Below are 19,538 nucleotides of genomic sequence, written 5' to 3' on the forward strand. Positions count from 1 at the left end.
TAGCAAGAAAATTATAACCTTCCCCATGCATGCATGCCGGCCGGCCGACTGCAATATGGTGGCGAAATCACTTAAAAAACGGTGAAGGTCATATTAAGTAGCGCGCCGACGATTGATGGTGGTGGTGGCAGCAGTGGTCCACACCGATGGGACATTTGATACATTAGCGTGTGGCGTATAATTTGTTATACCTTCCGCCACACCGCCCATGCACGAGAGATGCAGTTGACGATTTTTCCCTTTTTTCCCGCAATCGCGTCACGATTTTCCGATGCAGATGGATCGGTTTTGTTTGTGTCCATCGACGAGAAGGTTCTCTCTCACTCACCTTTCTCAATCAGTTCGCCCCATTTCTTTGACCATGTTTTCAAATTTTTGGCATATGCTTTTTCAATTTCGGCACGCTCCTGGATCAGTGTTTGCAGCTCGGTACACAATCTAGAACGGGGGATGATGGGGAAAGGAACATTAATCGATTGCATTCGGGGCGATGGTTTCCCCAGTGTCGTACTCACTTGTAACCGTCCTCTATCCGCTTGGTGGTGCGTTTGTAATTGTTTAGCTCCCAAAACGAATCACTGCCGGCCTGCAGCAGCTGATCGTCGCTGTGATGTGACATTTTTGCTCCGTATGGTTAACGGTCGGTCTCACGCACTGCCTAACCACAACTTCGTTCTTCTCAAGCTGCAAACGTGCTTCCCTTTTACTTGCGTCTGCAGGACAAGCTTGCTTGCCCGCCGCCGTTTGCGCACTAATGACCCGATACAAACGATAAATGAGACGCGACGACAACGAATGGCGCGGTCCACAATCAACCGCAATTGTGTCCGATCGGTACCAGCAGTAGGGCAGTGCTCCCCTCGATCACGATGGCCTTTTTACCGGCCCTCGGTGTCTCTGTGCAAATGTCAGTCCCCACTGAGTTCGAGCGATCAATTGAACCTGCTGCTGCTGAGGCGTGGTGATGGCGGTGTGACGGTTTTATTTCGACAAATGACGCCGCTATGAACGACTTTTGATAAATTCAGCCAACGTGCACGTACGCTTTCCGCGGTAATGTAAGCTCTGTTGTGCCAGGATGAAGTATATTCCTGTAAGTAAACGAAACAAAAAAAGTACAGATGAGTTTTCCGGTAGATTGCTAATCGATATACAGTCATTTTTAATGCAGGGCAGAGTTCATTTCCGTTTCGTGCTATAATCCTTCATCATTCATCATCATCCTGTTCTAGATTCCCACCGCCCACCCGGAAGTTCGACAAATCTGATCCTGACCTGGATTCTCTAGAACAAACCTCCGTTCTTCGCCATCCCCATCAGCTCTAATAAGACTCCCCCCCTTATTAAATTAGGATTGATGAAAGCCGTACGAAAGGCGTCGAATATTACACACTGATGCCGATGCCCTAGTTCCCAGCCATCGATTTTCCGAACCTTTTCCGTATGGATTCAAAACAGCAATCGGAAGTCAAATGAAAGGGCCCCGGTTAAGTTGGGCTGGGCTTAGACACCCCAATCATGCCCGCGCTAATATTCCCTACTAGCCCAAAAGGGTACACACGGGAAGAGGTGCACTTTTGCTTTCGTCCCCCCGTTACGTTCACACTGACCTGGTCCCGCTCATTCATTAATGTTTTACGGGTAGATATACTTTAGGCCAATGCACGATCGGCGGGTCGCGTGATGCATGCAACCTTTTTTGCTGTTTTCCATTTCTTCGTCTCTCCGGTTGGAATCTGTGGCCTAATCAAATTGAATCAACCCGAGATCCCGATCGTAAAACGACACCTCACCTTCCGGCTGAGGGGGATTCCACGATTTTGATGGAGGCCGATTTTCTAATTGAACACCTCATGGGAGGAAGGAATTTAAGCCTTCATCAAGCACCTATCGGTGCTGAGTAAGGTGCCGGAAGTTTTCAAAAATCACCGGAACTGCAGTGAGAATCCTCTTCAGGGTCAGGTATTGACATTTTTGGGGGAGATTTTTTGGGCTAGAAAGGCGTCGGGACATTCTTCGTTCGTTATTCAGCTATCCAACCTCACGTTGGTGGGAAGTCTTTCTGGACCTTTCTCTTCAAATATTATTCCCCGCGAGCGAAACCAAACACAAATAACTCTTATCGTCTCGGCGCTCCGACACACTTCAAATTGTCTGGAAATGAATATTGCTTCATGTCGATCCCGCTTGCCAAACAGCATGGCGCATCGCCGTGTCAATCATGCGGCTGTTTGAGTACTGACTATGAAATCCTGTCATTCAGTACCCATCATTCGGTGGTCATTGCGCTACATCCATCGGCAAAATCCATTTATCAATTCCGACACATCTGCATGTAATGTTTGAGATTCACACGGTTGTATCGAGCTATGGTGCAAAGCGCCCCCAACTGCTTCCGGACGAACGGGACTCTTTCCTGACAGTCAGCTGTAGCAGACACACGCACAAGGTTCGTCTCTGACGGTCAGACATTATTCGTGTAAAGACTTCTGTCCCAGATGTAGACTGCTAGGTTCTCTGGAGCGTGGTGACAAGTGGTTGGTTTTGCTGTGGTACAAGCATCGTTTATCTTTACCTCCAGCAGCACACATACACACACGCCCTCTCCCACTGTGCAATAGGAGTAATCGTCTTCGACGCGAGTACGGTCCTAATATCCGGTACCGGTTTGTATTCGCACCTCGCACGCTCAAAAGTATGCTCTCCTCACGGTTCTTTAGCTGCTGCTGCTGTAGACGCACCATGAAAACACGTTGAACCAACCGTGATGATGATGTGATGGCGTGTTTCGACTGGTCGCCTGTCACTCAAATTCATTCATGCTTTTTTGCTCAATCCGCTAGGGTAGCATGGGTAAACCTTTTTTCATTGATGGTACACGGTGGTGGTTCGCTTCTTCTAGGCGATGATAATTACGGACACGCCAACCCACACGGGGTTTTGCGGTATTCTGGGGAAGTCTGTACTTGCCGTAACGTTTTGTTAAGTTTTACAGGGGATCATCCTTACCTCATCTGTGCAGAAGAAGCAGCATCATGTCCAACAACTTTGGCGACTTCAGTGAACTTTGCACCGCCTCGTGGCTGGCTTTACTTGGCATGGAAATATTCTGCAAAAGAAAGGATAGAAAAAAAAACATTGACTTTATTTCATGCTTATAGACATGCTCTTCTGGAGTAAGATACAATTGAACACCTTCAATAACGGCACTGTTGATATCTTCATTCTATTCACAATCGCCATAAATCAATTCATAATTCGAATGCTTTACGATCCACTCCATCTACGGGACCGTGAGCACTGTGAGTAGAACTCCATCGCTCCACGGGGTTATAAATAAAGTCGTAATAAAGGATGAAGGCGTCGTGATGCAAGAGGCACATGCACTTGCCTATAAATTCACACCATAAAAATCGATCAACATGAAGAATAAGGTGGTGTGAAACAATAGATCAAACGCGCTTCCTCCATGAATCATCGGGGCCGTAATGCTAGTGGAATCCTCCCCATCTAGTTGAACTGCTGAGAGCTGCTAAATAAGAAATGAACGCAGCCCTCACTTCGACTCTGTAGTTTCGAGTAGAGATACAAAAGGAAAGTAATTCTCCGTCGATTATTCAATGCATAATATTAATTTCGAAAAATCTGTCACATAAATAAAATACGCGTATTATTTATCACATATTCATATGATATGAAAGCTAATCCCGCTAGCACTCTCCCGGCAATGGCCGTTCATATTTCACCTGCCCTTAGTAGCTGTGTCGGTTGTTTGGGTCTGTGTCGTATGTGTGTGCTTTATTGCACAGGGCGACCACCGGGCTAGAAAGGGCATACCGTGGAAGAACTCACGTGTAACTCTCCAACACGAGACGACGCGATCGGATACAAGTGTCATACGAAAAAAAAGCACACAAAACAACCATTCGACACTGTGGGGGCCACTTTCCATCCGAAAACGTTCCGCTCCGTTTCGCTTACCCGGTGGGGTTGGGAGTGTGAATAAAAGAAAATCGGAAGTTCGTACACCAGCGAGCGTAAAAAGTGACTCTCGCTGCACCAAACTGCAAGTGTTGGCGTAACTATAGGAGCTTGATTGGTTCCTGCTGGGTGATTCTCGCAAAGTATTTAGTCAGTTTTAATTTTAAATATAAATGCAACGGTTTTGTAACTCCAAAATCAATATCTTTCAACTAAAACTACGAGAGAGACGTAGGAACGAAGTGCATCGTCGAGCTTCTTCAAACCGTAGGCCTGCGGGAGTCTTTCCAGGGGTTTCTCTAAAGCTGCTCTAAGTCTTAAACACGTAGAATGGCGTTGCAACAATTGAGTTGACAACAACCGCCTGCACTCAATTACCGTATGGTTTCTTTCAATTTAATTATGCTTGCGAAAAAACGCCCGTCAGGTCTATAAGAAGGCAGTATAAGAGCTCTTTCGTAAAATAAGGCAAACAAAAGTCCAATTCCTCAGAAACAGTATCGTAAATAAGACACAATAAAAAAGCGGACAATTTTATACGATAACTTACAGCAACCAACACAAGATGAGGCAACTAACTGGGTCCGACGCCGCGTCTGTTTGTCGTATGAAGTGATCATAAACATGTTCACAGTGGAATGTAAAATCGAAGGCGTTCGGCTGTCAGATAGCTGAACCACCCCACAGCACGAAGTGTATCCTAAATTTGGCCCGCACACCATTTTAGGAAGACACCCAAGTCCGCCCATACTCAAATAAGCACCTTCGGCGTGGATGGATTGGACTCGTTCGGGAGGAGCTGTCTCTTGCTTCAAGTCGGAAAGGTGGGTAGACATGGTTTTTTTGGCGGTTGTAAAGCATACCCATACGCCAACATATTATGCCTTCGAAAGTTCGACACTCCTGACGGGAATGACGAACGAAACTGCATTATCTGAACGTTTATGCAATGCTGGCGCGATAGCAAGAATTCTTGTGCTCAGGAAGTCCCACAAGGGAAAGAACTTTTGTCGAGAGCTATAATCTGATTTCTATCGGCGAAGGGAAAGGCTCCCTCTGCTGGTATGTTTCCGATTCCACGAGGCCAGTGGGTAGAAGTACCACACAGTCAAACATTCCGGAAACATACGGAAAATCAAGACACGCCGCCGCACCAACAGACCCCTATAAAGCTTCGTCCGAGAGAGCTTCATGCTGCGAGGCTTTGAGACACAGAGAAGAAGAAGAAAAAGCACCGACCGCACCCGAACGACACATCACACACTGATTGGGTTGGGTTTGTTCCTTTCGCTAAGCAAGATTCATAACCGGTTCCGGAAGGGGATACGCGACTCGGCAGCGGTGGACGGATCAACCGGGCACACCACAGAACAGGTTGACCGCCGGAATCATCAGTCCGCGCGCGTGTGTTCCGCACAGTTGTTGGCGTGGCAAGAGAATGTTTTCATTTTATGCTCTCTTCATCCGAGGAATCACGTACGCGGCAAAACGTCGGCATCCCCGGGCGGCTGACAACGTGTTCTCCACCAGAGCACACAGAATTGTACAAATTCCATTCTACACGAATCTCCAACGGTGGCAATTCAAGCGCATCTCCTAATGTTCTTCAAGCTATTCAAACTTTTAAATATAATTGAAGAGCTTATCTAAAGGTAAGGTTGCTTCCAATATAAATGATCCAGTAAGCTGCAGAAGAGCATGCCCGAGACTCTGCAGCTAATCGAGTTAGTGGCATCAACCAATTACCTTATCATGCTTTCCTAGTATACACATCTTGACACTAGCAAACCCTTGGCGGATAATTACACTGCTCGCTGGGCAAATCCGCTTTGCATCCGCTCGTAAGCGATCAATCATGTAGAAACTTTAATTGACTCCGAGTAAAAGTCGAAGTTGCTTACACGCTTAAAAGCGTCGTTTAACAAAGTAAGGACAGTACACAACCATTAGACAACGAATTTCTCTTGATCCAGCGAGATTTATTGTTGCGATTATAGGGAAATCTAGGCTTCTAATATCCTATCTCATATCCATAAGACACCATTTTATGGCCCAGCGGTCCAATCTATCCATTTCGATACGACACGCGAGTATGTCAGCTGACATTCCCCCAATTTCGGTCGTGGCTTGGCGTGGGTCGTTGAACTTGAGCATCAAACCCACAACAGCTTAGACACACCTTCGGTGACACAAGGGCCTTATGATGGTACTCCCTCGGTCAGGACGCATACCTCCCATTGATCGAATCGCGCTTGAAGAGGCCATCCATTTCTCGGAAATGGTGTCCGACCGCCAGCGACGAAGGAATTTGTGATTTCCTTGGGGTACGCGATCGCATCGATACGTTTCCGAATTTTATCACCAACTCTCACTCTAACCATTTGACCGCAGCGCGTTAACGAGGAGTATCCCTAACCGGCAAAGTAGCACAAGGTCTCCGATCTCTTATGCACCAAAAACCTCCGGCAGACTTCCTTAAGTTACTACTTTGCTAGGAGAAAGTTTCGCCTCTCAGCTCCACGATTCGTCCACGAGCCTCTGCACTGTGTGGAATGTCACTCTAATCGTTCACCATATACTGTTTGCAAAAATTATTATAATTTACGCATAGATTTGCCTTCAGTTTAGTGACCGTTTTGCCGGCAGGGACCGGTTCGCTTGACCAACGGCAGTGACCGCAGCAGCATCATTTTTCTCTCCGGACCAACCGGACGATCGAAGTCGATAACCCATCGGCGTCGCCGTCTTCTCCGTCGATGATAAAAAAACTTCGCACGAAAGTAGCTAGCTGCAGCGCTGTAAAATCTCTCCTCATCTCCACATAAACACACGATGCGATCACAAGATCACGGCGAACGATGGTGACTGCCCCCATCGGAAATTGACGATCCGTGCGATCAACGCCCCATACTCCCCCCCGGCTGCTCTCGGCTCTCTATCTCACTGTCTGATCGAAAGTTCAAACTCCACAATTCACGATCTTATTCGTCGGCAAATTGGCAGTGCGTGTCTCACCGTATGGCAGAGTCGCGGCGGCTTAAACCCACATCCCCCTACAGAGATACACACACCTGATCTTCAACTTGATCTTCGATCTGCGCGAGCTACGATCGTGCGTCCGGTTTTGGGTGCACGTTTTCCGCACGAGCAACCAGATGGGGCGGTGAGAGGTTTTCGTTTTTGACTCCTAGACGGTTTCACCTTAACCTTGGCGGAAGTGATGTTCAAGTGCGCACTGCTAATAAATTGCACCTCCAAAGTGAATCATAAATAGCAAGATGTGTTCTCTAAGGGAGTAGTGTTGTTTATATACATCTAGAATGCAGCTCGCAGTGCATCATGAAGACTTCCTCGGTCTGCTCTACATCTTCTCTCTTATCGAATGATAACAATTCACCCGACGACACATGTGCAAACACACAACTCAAGTGCACACGTGTCGGTTCACTCCAGCAGAAGTAAGTCTGATCTATTTTCTTGTGCGGTGTCGTTTGACTGGAGACCTTCCTCTCAGGTTATTATTTCAATCACAAGAACAGTCGGATGTTCTGAAAATTATACTAGAGTAGTTGCAAATTTTATTTAACATAAATAAACTGTTGCAGCAATTGCCTTAAGTCGGTGTTCGATTTTTTTTTATTGGCAAAGAAAAAGATTCCTTTTCTTCCGGCGCCTCATTAGGAAAGTCTGCAGCAGCCAGCCCGCCATCACACTATTCCATCTCTTTATATCCATCGAGAGAAGAAAAAAAAAGCCAACCGAAATAAAATAACAGTAATTACACGACGGGACGCCATGAAAGGCTTGGAGCAAATTTGCTTCTTTAATTCGTCACAAAGTATACGCACGCCCCGACATTCCCTCCAACAGACGGCCGCCATCGTCTGCCCAACCATCCATGTTGAGCCCTTTTCATCGCAATCTGTGGCCCTAGGCATTTCGGTCACTTTCTGGATGGTCTTTCTTCGTTTCGTCTCCTCGAAACAAGCCACCGTCCATGCCCCAACGAGGGAGAAAACGAGCCCCAGAGTTCCCGCAGGACAAGGAACCATTTGTTTCGCCACAGTCTGCGAGAGCGAACCCAATTCATTGGGCCAGATACGCGGCTGAGGTTAGACTGAAGTTGACTACGTCCTTTCGCAGAAGCTCTCGCGTCGTCGCTGTGTCCAGCAGACGGTGTAACAGTTTTATTTTTTATGTTTCATTCAAACAAATCAGCATTTCGCAGCGGGACACTGTAAAAAGCCGCGAAGCACCGAATTCGTCTGTGTGAATACTTCAACCATCCCTTTTTGGAATCAGATTGGCCCTCAAAAGGCCCGACGCAAAGGAGTGAATGCGGCTCGCGATCTTGTTGAAATAGTTTTAACACCATCGGGGGACGGTTTATAGCATTCTCTTGAGTCTGAGGCGAGTTTTACACACAATCTCATAAATCTTGAGATCGGAAAAGGGATACTTCCTTTCATTCCAAATTAGAGTTCCCCAGAATGAAACTCACAGCGAAGCAAAAAATAGCCACTTGTTCTCATCTCAAATATTATGACAACGGTCCCACATGCATTCCCTGCAGGCGCCAATCCAATAAATCCTCACAATAGCCGTCTACCCGAGAATAGGGCGTGAAAACCGCAAATCGTCGACATTCCATTCTGATATCAAATTCCAAATCCATGCTGAAGAGAGAACCCGAACGAATTGAATAATTATGCCTTTTCAGAATTCTTTCCATGCCTTGTGCTCTGCGAAAAAAAAGGCGGCAAAGAAAAACAACATTCCCTTTTTGGAATGAGAACCTAAAAAACACACACACACACTAATCCACTGTGGAATTTACCCATGTCAGAATGTCACGATTGTTATAGCATCGAGCACCCTTTGCGGGAGAAAAATGGTTCGCGGTTCGTTTCCGACTGACCCAATTCTTGCAGATCAACATAAAACACTTCCTCCCTCCTCTCGGCTACCGATCGTTCCCGCTCTGCTGGGGTTGAAATCTATCCGATACGCACCATCAACCGATACCGGAAGAGAACTCAATAAGGCAGACTGCACATCATCTAGTGGAAGTTATCGATTAACACACACACAAAGCGAGAGCCTCAAAAGAGAATCGTTATATTGAGTAGCAATGCACGGTTTCACATATACTCTCGATCGCTATTCTACTGTCCGTCTGTTGGAAGTTTCGCCAATGCGGAAATGCAACTGACAGTTTCGTGCGTCGTGGTGTTGTGTTGTGTACGTTTTCGGCCTCCCCAAACAATCGTCGACATGCAAAGCTCCGAATGTGTCGGGTGGGGAGAAGACCTCTGTTATGGTTTGAAAACAGGCGCATACACGTAGAACTTTTCGTTCCGAGGGTGACTGCTGTTTACCAGCGCTGTTTGGGTTTTGTTATGCAAAAACGGCACAAATTCGGCCAAACTGTAACCAGGCGACCAGCGTACGACTTTCTCGATCACTTTGGACAAGGCAACGCGATCGCAACTTCGTTTCAGGGGATTCCGTTCCTGGGCAAATATTGGAACTTTATTCATATAAATGTGGCTGAAGGGGACAATAAATACCTTCGGCATCACGTCACATCTTCGATTACGACCCAATGTTGCTTTGCACGTGGTTATAAGAACAGACGTTGCAGGCGTTACAACACGCGTCATGCTTTATCACTAAACGTTGATAAGGCTAACAATTGGGTGTTGGGATACGCCTCGAGCCTTGTGTCGTGTACAGCGCAGCCTGCCAAGGCACGCCGATCAAAGGGAAGTGTCGTATCAATCAGCGTCAACGATAAAGTTTCCATGGCGCGTCGGACGACTTTATTCCGATGGCAAGTGTGTCTAGCAGAAATTGTGTAATCAGTATAGACCGTCAAGAACATATGCGTCGGCTTGGTCCTAAAACATTAAACGTTTTATCGGTCTATAGAGCGCCCTAAAACTATGTTTTATTGCTAGAACTGAGCACGATAGTTGGTGAGAAAATGTATCCACCATTTCGTTCGTCCATCCGGTTCGATTTTCTGGACAGGAAATAGCAATTAATAGCTTCTCCTATCTCTCACTATGACATTCACCAGAAGAAAAGAAGCAAGCGACGAGTTAATGGTATGGCCAGGGATATCGCAACATACCATCACTGTTGTAAGGCTTTAAACGGTTGCGATAAGATTGAGGTGGCCGCGGTCAGTTGCAGTCGTCATTCGGTCCGGTTAAATGTTGCAAAACGAAATGACAACCATTTATAAATCCATCGTCGGAGACTTGAACGTACGCAGCACCCTTCCAAGATAGTACAACACACACACAGGTGCATCTTCGCGGCACGACATCAACGGGCACTGAAGTGAAGTGATGCTACACAGTGCTGAATGTGCTAGGTAGGTGGTTTAAGCGATTACCTCATCCAGCAGCGATCATCACTCAAGTGGTGGATATCATCATCAACATCATCACCTTGCCTCCATCGTGCAGCTTTATCGTGCACAACTAATCTTATCATTTAGCGATGCTTGATGGGTGAAGGTTAACCAGCGGATGTGTGATTCTTAAATGCAGATTTAGAATTGATTATAAAACCGTTTCATAGTAAATCGAGCACGCATAGACAAACTGTGGTAATTAATATTCTTCGCTGATAGTAAATCAGTAATCCGAGCTATTATAGGATCGTTGCGGAATCGTAGCGATTGTCTAAGGCGATATTCATATGTGTTCAATTTTGTTGGGTCAAATGCTGTTCCTAATATATCAAGTATAAGACTTTCAGAAAGACTTAACAAACGCTTATGTTAAAGACGAACGCTTGTCACAGTATAAATGAAATCTGCAACCCTCTCTTCATCACCACAGCGATATACCAACTTGTCGCGAGCTTCGGATGCCCTTCGGCGTTACGCTTGAGATGGTCGCTTCCATTACAAGACCGTTGACATGGTCGGCAGTTTAGCTTACCTGCAAGGAGATAGAAAAAAATTACACACAATTAAAACCTGCACAACACCATTTATGCATGCTGAATAGCTGAATGTGTAGGAGCGATCGGTTACAAAAATATGTATACAGTTTGCCACACCATTAACCACATAAAACGCACAGCAAAATAGCTTTCATGCTTCTTCGGATCTCACTGAGACTGTGGATTAAAATTTGCTTGATGAAATTTCCTACTACGGTGGATGAAGGAAACGACGAGAACTCCGCCTGGCGATGATTAATAGACCCGTCAGGCAGCAGCAATCATGGGCTAAAGAGACCCGAATTCGATCAACCCAAATAATCCGCGGGCGTTGTGATGAGCGCTGGATGCATCAAACCAAGCTCTCTTGTACAGCGCACGGTACAATTTGCCGACAAAAATAAAATCCTACGAAAGTGAACGAAAAAAAAGTTGCCTTAAAAGCGAAAACGAAAACTATTTTTCCGGCGGAACTTTCATCATCGGTGAAGACTCATCTTTTTTCCTCCGACCAATTTCCTCTGCAAATATTCCGACGACCACCACCACCACCAACAACAACGGTTAAAGGTAGATAAGAAAGGAGGCAAAAAAACGGCATTGGAAAATCCAGCTGATCTTGGCCTACAGAAACCCCTGCCGACCCCTCTGCGCAGCTCTTTCGGTGTGAGGTTTTTGTGTGCATAGAAACGGCACCGGCGGCATCATGATATAATTATCCGACAACGAGCCACGATCAGCCCGATCATCGCCATCGCCATCACCATCATCATCCACTGCCCGATTTTCTTTCCATTTTGGCAAGCCTTTTTTCCGAATCCGCAGCTTGGCTAAAAAAATTCCATCAGCGAACCTCTTCAGATAGATTCATCCGATCCGAAGCTATTTAAGACCATCATCGATCGTTGCTTGCTTGTGCACTTTTCTGGAAGGGAAGCCCAATCTGGGGCGCACGTCAGGCAGCTACCGCACGTGTGTGTTTGAGAAAATAAGAAAAGCAAACATAACGGTAGCGGCAAACGGGATGGGAATGGTGGTGGTGAGGGGTGGTGTGCAGCGAGCAAGCCAGCAACAAAACAAATAATATTTTCGAAATCGAAAGTATGGGAGGCTCCTCTGCCTTCAAGCTCTTAAAGATCATCAGCTGTCAGAGCATCATCAATGCAGCACGTGGGAGTAAATTGCAACAAACGGAAACAGAGAGGCAGAGTGAGAGATGAAAATACGTCAAAAATGTTCACATCCAATCCAGGTCCATGGTTAGGGTTGGGTTCAATGAACAGCACGAGCATATGGAGGCCGTGGCATCGACGTCAGTCATAGCTCAAGTTGCACTTTTCCTCTCGATTATTACAATTTGCGCGCTTTTCTTTAGGATTCCGTTTGTTGAGTGGTGTGGAGGTAGCTCGGTTATTATTGGTTTAATTTGTCTCCCACCTTAGACGATCGGATACGTCCAATCGATCATTATTGCATTAGTTGCAGGGGAGTTACAGCAGGTGAAAACTTTAACTATTAAAGCCCATTTTCAGAACATCCTCACATCTGCGAGTAAATCCTTCCAACTGCGAGTAAATTGAGTCAAGGAAATCAGAAGATGGCCCACCAAGCACGGATGTGCCCATATGCAAAGTCCCTCGTCGAAAAACATCAGCTTTGCACTTGCATCCAACTCGTCTACACCTAATCGGCCATCGCGTCAAGTTCATCAATGCTTGTCATCATCATTTGCGCCATCGTCGTCACACCGAGCGCACATCGTTTCTCCAAAACGCCACCGTAGCCACAAGACGTAGCAACCTCTTCGTACGCCATTAACCTTCAGAATAGCTGGGAACAACCAACATCGACGTCGTATCCCAATGTAACGATGATGATGCGCTCCGACGCGTTTAGGGTGGTTTGCGAAATTGTGTCCCTGTTACATACACACTTAACAGATGGTTAGAAGTGTGGCAGGTCCGTTTCGATTGGTGAACTCCTTCAGATCGTTCAAATAGTATCATTTAGAGTTGGTGCTCGTACAGTGAATTGATTCAAGTGATTCCAAAAGAGTCACTCCAAAAATTCTAATGACTTCAGACATCTAGAGGAGGATGTCTCTCTCTCTCTCGTGGGCGATGATATCATCACCACCAGCGTCGTTTTCGTTGGTTCAACACTTCAAATACTGAAACTTCACATACACACGCCCCGCCCGTCCATGATGTGGGTTAATTAAATATTAATGAGTAAAACGTGTGTTTTTTTATTCCTCTGTCCGGATGGATCAAGAACACAATCGCAGGACAATGTGCTTTAATAAAGAGTTGTGTTGAAAGCAAACTCATTAAACAAAAAAAGCACTTGCTGCCCGCTCTCTAGAATTAAGTTGGCATGCATTTAAAGAGGGCTGTCTGCGCCAAAACCCAATTGAATGTGTCTGGCCGAGCATATTATGTCAGCCAAGGAGCAACTCCAGTTCCAGCCATCATGCGCCATTCATTCGTGAGCGTAAAAGCAACCTTAATCATGTACACAATCACATAAATATCGCGCCAAACTTAGCCGACATGTCTGTTTCCCTCTCGTATTGGTGACCTGCAGCCTGCCCCTGTTTGGCTCCGAGTTCCATAATATTGATTTCACTTGCAGGCCACGTTTCGCATTCGCAACCGATTTTGGGTGGAAGGGTTCGGCGTTGCAGAGCGCCCGGAGCACGTGTCGTTATGCATTCGATCGCCCACCTGCGTAATCGGATTGTGCGTAATTTCTATGCATTTGCGGTTATGCATAAAACAAAACCGATTTCCCGTCGAATTCCCTCGGCGCGAGGAAGCACTTACGGGACAAATTCCAGGTTGCCAGGTTGAATTTAAATATTGCAATTTAATTACTCAATCACAGTCACTTTTCTCTGCACCATACGCTCGGAATGCACCCCCCGCTCGGTGTCATTGCACTTGTGATTTGCAAATTTGTCTAGCAGCTGTTCCTGCCGAGGAGTAATTGGAAATTGGCCCGTCTCTCGCTCGGTGGAGCACCGAGCTTAGTTGGCAGAAAGTCAAAAACTTTCGATTTTCGAAATTGCTTCCACCAAATCTCATTTCGATTCGCTGTCCCGCGGGAAGTTCCCAGCCAACGACACAGCGGTGGATTTCTTTTGCTGACTGGTTTTTCGGTTTTGCTGGCTCCGCTCGCCTTTATCCGAGATCTCGATCAGCTGGTATATTTCACGCACAACCTGTCACTGCTGCCAACCACCTGTTGGAAAGGGGGGCTTCAACATGCACTCAATCGGGCAAGATCTCCGGCAAAACACACACACACACATATTTTGCATCTGGAATGTTGGTTGGTTGGCTGGTTGTGCTGCAGCGTGCCTTTTTTCTTGGAAGGCTGAGATTAGCAATCGAAAGCGATTAGGAAATTCGTTTGCCAATCTGCAGCAGTTTGGCTAAACTACATTAAACATACGGCTTCTTGGCGTCTGTTTGATACGAATCGAACGCAGATTGAAATGAAAGTGAGCAATCGATGTATAAATTATTCCATACACGTCGTCGTTCGGTCCCGGGTGAAAGAAGTGTTCCAGTTTTTAATAAATAAATTCACAAACCGGTAACCAAACCATCCGCGCGCCTTCGACAGTTGTTCCCCGGTTTCCGTATTTCGGGACACGGCGTTGTCCAAAATGATGCATCGATCAAGAGCATTCCCGTTCCCGAGAGGAGACTAAAAATGTGCAAAGGGGAGGAAGGGTGGGGGAGGGGGGACGAAGCGCACTCAGAAACCAAAAACAACACAACATCGCGATCGATGAAAGTGAAATGTTTTGGGAAGTTTCACTCTCACTTTATCAGCGAACTGAGTTAAATAAACAGCAGCTCCCTCACACAACCGGGCAGGGTTGAAGTTTGTTTTGTGCAATAAAAGAAAGCGCGGCGTAACACAAGATCGACCGATCGGAGTTGTTAAGGAGGCATCTTACTTCCATCTGTTATTAGAATCATGGTCACCTTTCAGTGATCTTATTATTTTTTTTTTGAGAATTCATAAAGAAGGAATAATCCTTCTAGAAGATAATAATAAATCTTCTTCTCGTTCTCTGGGTACTCGAACTTCAGAAGGACCTTCCAATCTTAAGCATCCTAGACTCCATATTTATCGAACGAACTTGGAATGGATTCCTGGTCCTATAATCAACAACGTCCACATAAACCCTCAACTGGCGCAACTCATGGCGCTGTAGCATGACTCACTTGCCGCATATCACAAATCTACTTAGTCACTTCTGGGCCTCGACAGCATTATGCTAATGAGAACTTTATCGCTATACTGAGAAGTGTGAAGTCCAGTTCTCCGTTGAGACATTACCCGATTGTTGTTCACATTTGACCCAGATGTGCTCGATTCAACCGATGACTTTCCCAAAGGTTTAAGAGCATTGGTTCAATTAAACTCTTCAGAAGGTGCCGTACATATTTACATTATTTTTTGTAGTATAAATTAGACACCCTAAGACATGATTGCCCACCTACATTTCGGAACATTAATCATCTCTTCGCAATAGTTCGCAACAGAAAAAATAGGGAAAAGGTTGCTATTAATTTCAATTTAGCGTCATTTCACCAGCAGTAAACCGGCCTCACCTTGAACCTGGGGCTGTGTCTGTTTACACGTTACTTGCTGCTAACGAGAATCTACTTTGAAATATTCATTAACAGGGGCGTATGTTCACGGCACCAGCCACAGAAGTTGCCAGCGTGTAAATTCGTTACACCGAAAGTTGGTCCTTTTGCGACTGGAGTCCGCGCCCGAGGCACCAGGGTTGATTGGGCCTAATTTCTACGTACGATTTATTCCGTGGGTATTCATTTATTGACTTCATATGCGCACGCCAACATCTGGCACGCACTCATGGCGCATTTTTAGTCCGGAGCAACTTAGGAGGATGGGCATAAATCTTCGTAATTGTATCATTAATGCCACACGCTGTGTATGTGTGAGGCTGCCCAAAAGGGTAGAGAGAGCCCACCACCGCAGAGTGACCGTTGATAATAATGATTTGTGTGGTGTTTGCTGAACTACAACTGTATTACTCTCTATTTGCTGGACACGTAAACGTAACTACTCCCCCGTCCCTGTTTTTGCGATACGATAACGAATCGTATTTTTATATGTATTCTGTCTCTCCTACCTAAACACGGCACCGTGCGCTTCCCACAGCAAACATTTAATTAAAATGGCATACAAAATGGAGATAAACTATCCTCGCACCCGGAAAAAAGGGGTGAGTGGGTGAGCGGGTTGGAAAACCGCTACCAAGATTTACCCACCCATTGATTACTCACTCAACGAAGTAGCTTAGCAGCAGCACCTGGCAGCAGAAACTTGTTAGTAAGTGAACAACAGTCGAAGCAACCGGGTGAAGAAAAGTGAATTTTCCATTTTTCCCACATTAAACGCAACGATATGTGTAAGAGGGTGCGCACAGACGCTGCGTACGCCGCTGAACACAACTACATCTCTAGGTCTAACTTCCCCATAGGAGATGTTGAATGATAATCCCAGCCAGCTAGAGGAGATTGCCAGACGTTTCTCCCATCCGTATCCAAGGGCGGATCGACGTCGACGTTGTGTTGAGCAAGGTGTTGAGCAAATATCACCGGATGGTGTTTTGTGTGAGTGTGTGTGTGTGTTTGTATTAAAAGGTAGCTACTTCATTTGTACCTGAGCTTTGCATCACACAGTCGACATGCAACTGTTAAACAGATTTTTTTTTGTATCTGTACATTCGCGAGAATTGGAAAAACCCCTATTTTCCCCTTCGGGTGCAAAAAGATACATCGAACATTGATATATTAGTCCGAGCATTTTATTGCAAGTACTGCTTTGGCCTTGCAGCTTTCGGATCGTAACTGCAACCCGTTCCAGCAAATAACTCGTGTGACTCGACCACAGGCCATTCGATGAATTTCCATCGCAAGACAAACATCTCTAAATGGCACACAAACCGCTACGTAATCTTTTGCCGCCTTCGACCACTTCTGCTTCAAAACACACAAACAGTTTGCCGGTCGAACAAAAACAAAAAGGGAGTTTGCTTGCGTTTTTGCGGTGCTGTGTGCGTAATGCTTCTCCAAACGTCACTTACGTCAACTTAAGGCACAGCCAAGTCGCGCATTATGAATTAAAGGTGGCTGCCTCAGGTTATATGACATAGATCCAGAGTTATTGGCGAAGCTTCGGGAGCTTACTGGGTATTTATTTTTATTAACTTTTCCACAAATTCAATATTTGACTAAGGAACATCAAGTCGAACTTGACGAGCTGATTGCATCGGAGCTACTTCAGTGCGGTATGCCGACCATGCAGTCGCTCTCAATCAAATCGATAAGACGCACGATTTAGGGCACGCAACCCTTGATAAAGCCAGTATTTATCGTGATAAGAAGATACGTTGAAAGCAGCAGGGACGTTGCTCCATTACACATTTGGACCTTATATTTAGTGTTTGATGTTTGAAAATGAAGTCAGAAATTTTATAGTACAATCGCTGTACTATACGATCAAGCTGTAAGTAAACACAAAAATGATCACGCCCAAAATGACGCAAATTCTTGCTGCCACGAATAAAAATTGAAGTAAACATTTAATTAGTGCTTATCTGCCGTTTTTGGCAAACACTCGGACAAGTACGAGACGTAAAGGAGCGTACTACCCGGGCCATTACTTTAGCTGCTCTATATTTGTGAGATCCCTTGCTCTGTGGCACGACGACGTCAGCATTGTTGAGAAAAAGAATTAATCAACGCTCGAGCGGTGTACAATACGCGCCGTTCGACTCTTGCTGCTGCTGCCTTTTAAGCCTCTTGAGTATTTAGACAAATGCTTAAACTTTGATTCAAGTATTCATCCCTTCCACACTCGAGAGTACACGAGTTTGAGAGCAATGAAACACGTTGCATGGAACACCCCCTCATGGGAACAGAGTCAGAGTCCGGCTACATGGAGCACTGGAGCTGGTAAGTACACATACACTTAGGAGCTCGATTTTAATGCTCCAGTTGTGTGCCTTTTTCCTGTTCCATACAAATCACTTCCAAGCCAGATATTTCTGTGCACGCTTGCGAACGGACGATTTCTTCACCCGGCTCCCAAACAACAAGTAGCACGCGCTCTTTGATCTGAGGAATTCTAACACTGTTCCATGCTGCTAAATCCGATTGTGCTAGAGTAACTTTGGCAACATTCTTCTACACAGAAACTAGTTGCCAAGCCCCTCGAAATCGCACACAAGGTTCTCGCTACGGTTGCCGCAATGTGCAAGAATGGTTTTGGACCTATTGTCAGTACGTGGACCAATTTCCCAACTATGAGAATCATGCTTGAACTAACCTCTAACGCAACTTTGCATATCAACAATTATCAACCGATAAACATCACGATTTAAAGTACTTCGATGACTTCCTGAGAACCTGTGCTTGATGCAATCTTCCCTGGGAAAAGAAATCTTCAACTATCATCAAATTTCCGTGCTCGATAAACCTTAATGCTGTTCTTGCACTGTAATAGAGCCTCTAATGTTGAACACTGTAATCCGATTCGTGGCTCGATTCCGGGATCGATAAAGCTTAAGAACCCAGTTGGCATATCCTCCATATCCCTTAGGGCTTGAGGGTGTGGAAAAAGCTAGACCTGACATGAGTCGGACAGCAGTGGACCGAACAAGCCCTTCCAAAAACACACACTAATACGTTTGTTCGGCCCAATCGTATTAGTGTCGGTTGTTGGCTACACATGTTGGGGGCAGTGCATATGCAGTTTTCTGTTTCGGCGATGTACCTGCGGCCGGCTCGTATGACAGTTCCGCGTCTAATTGGATTTGACAATCCGCAGCAATTATGATGTCGCAATGGTTCGTTGATTGGAAGCCGATCGTGGTGAAGGAAGGCAAATTGGAGCATGACCAACAGCAGTAAGTAGAAACAGAAAAGCGGTTTAGTGGATAGGATGTTTGCCATGGCGTCCTTGTATCTGAGTTCAGAAATGTACATTCTACTGAAATACAACTACAACAGGCCTGCATAAGCCAACTGGAACCTCAATTGAGCGGTCGACGCATTGCGGATACAGATTCCAATGGAAATATTCTTCAACCACGACACACGCACACAAATATATTAACATACATTTGTGTGTTCAAATGATAAGATATCAGAGGCTATCACAGAAGCCTGAGACAGGTATGTGCTTATACAACTCTTCAGTCACCTGTTACAACTCAATTCTGCCTTGCGAAACACATACACTCCAAAAATCCTTCCGTGACGAAACGCATTCCACGCCGATAAGAATCCCACACTGGACACGTTTTGTTGTGGCCGTGATTGACTTTCGACGTGGAGTTTCCAACGCAACTTCGTGATAACCAGTTCCCGCTTCAAACTGCAACAACGTGGATGAATTGGGACTCCAACACTCCAAAACTTCCCGGTGAGAAGGAGGCTCACCAGACGATCAAATTCAACCCTTGCTTTTTTGGAGGGGAGTAGAGAACAAAACATACGCACACATACACACAAGCATATTTTGCTTCATCTTGGTCGGGACAT

The 19,538-nt window shown here is 45.7% G+C and overlaps 1 protein-coding gene across 3 annotated transcripts in view; it reads right to left on the reverse strand.

The window, feature by feature from the left end:
* The window catches only part of LOC118513817 (protein kinase C and casein kinase II substrate protein 3), a 33,086-nt gene that overhangs the window by 7,259 nt on the left and 6,289 nt on the right, over positions 1–19,538 (reverse strand). For all 3 annotated transcript variants that reach the window (XM_036060049.1, XM_036060050.1, XM_036060048.1), the window contains exons 3-5: positions 3,010–3,109; positions 516–1,091; positions 329–438 (exon numbers count right to left, since the gene is read on the reverse strand). In XM_036060049.1, the coding sequence (XP_035915942.1) occupies positions 329–438; positions 516–619 (214 nt within the window). In that variant the 5' untranslated portion in view covers positions 620–1,091; positions 3,010–3,109. The remainder of the gene's footprint in view (positions 1–328; positions 439–515; positions 1,092–3,009; positions 3,110–19,538) is intronic.

Source organism: Anopheles stephensi, chromosome 3 (genome assembly GCF_013141755.1).
Source record: "Anopheles stephensi strain Indian chromosome 3, UCI_ANSTEP_V1.0, whole genome shotgun sequence".
In the NCBI taxonomy this organism is placed as follows: domain Eukaryota; kingdom Metazoa; phylum Arthropoda; class Insecta; order Diptera; family Culicidae; genus Anopheles; species Anopheles stephensi.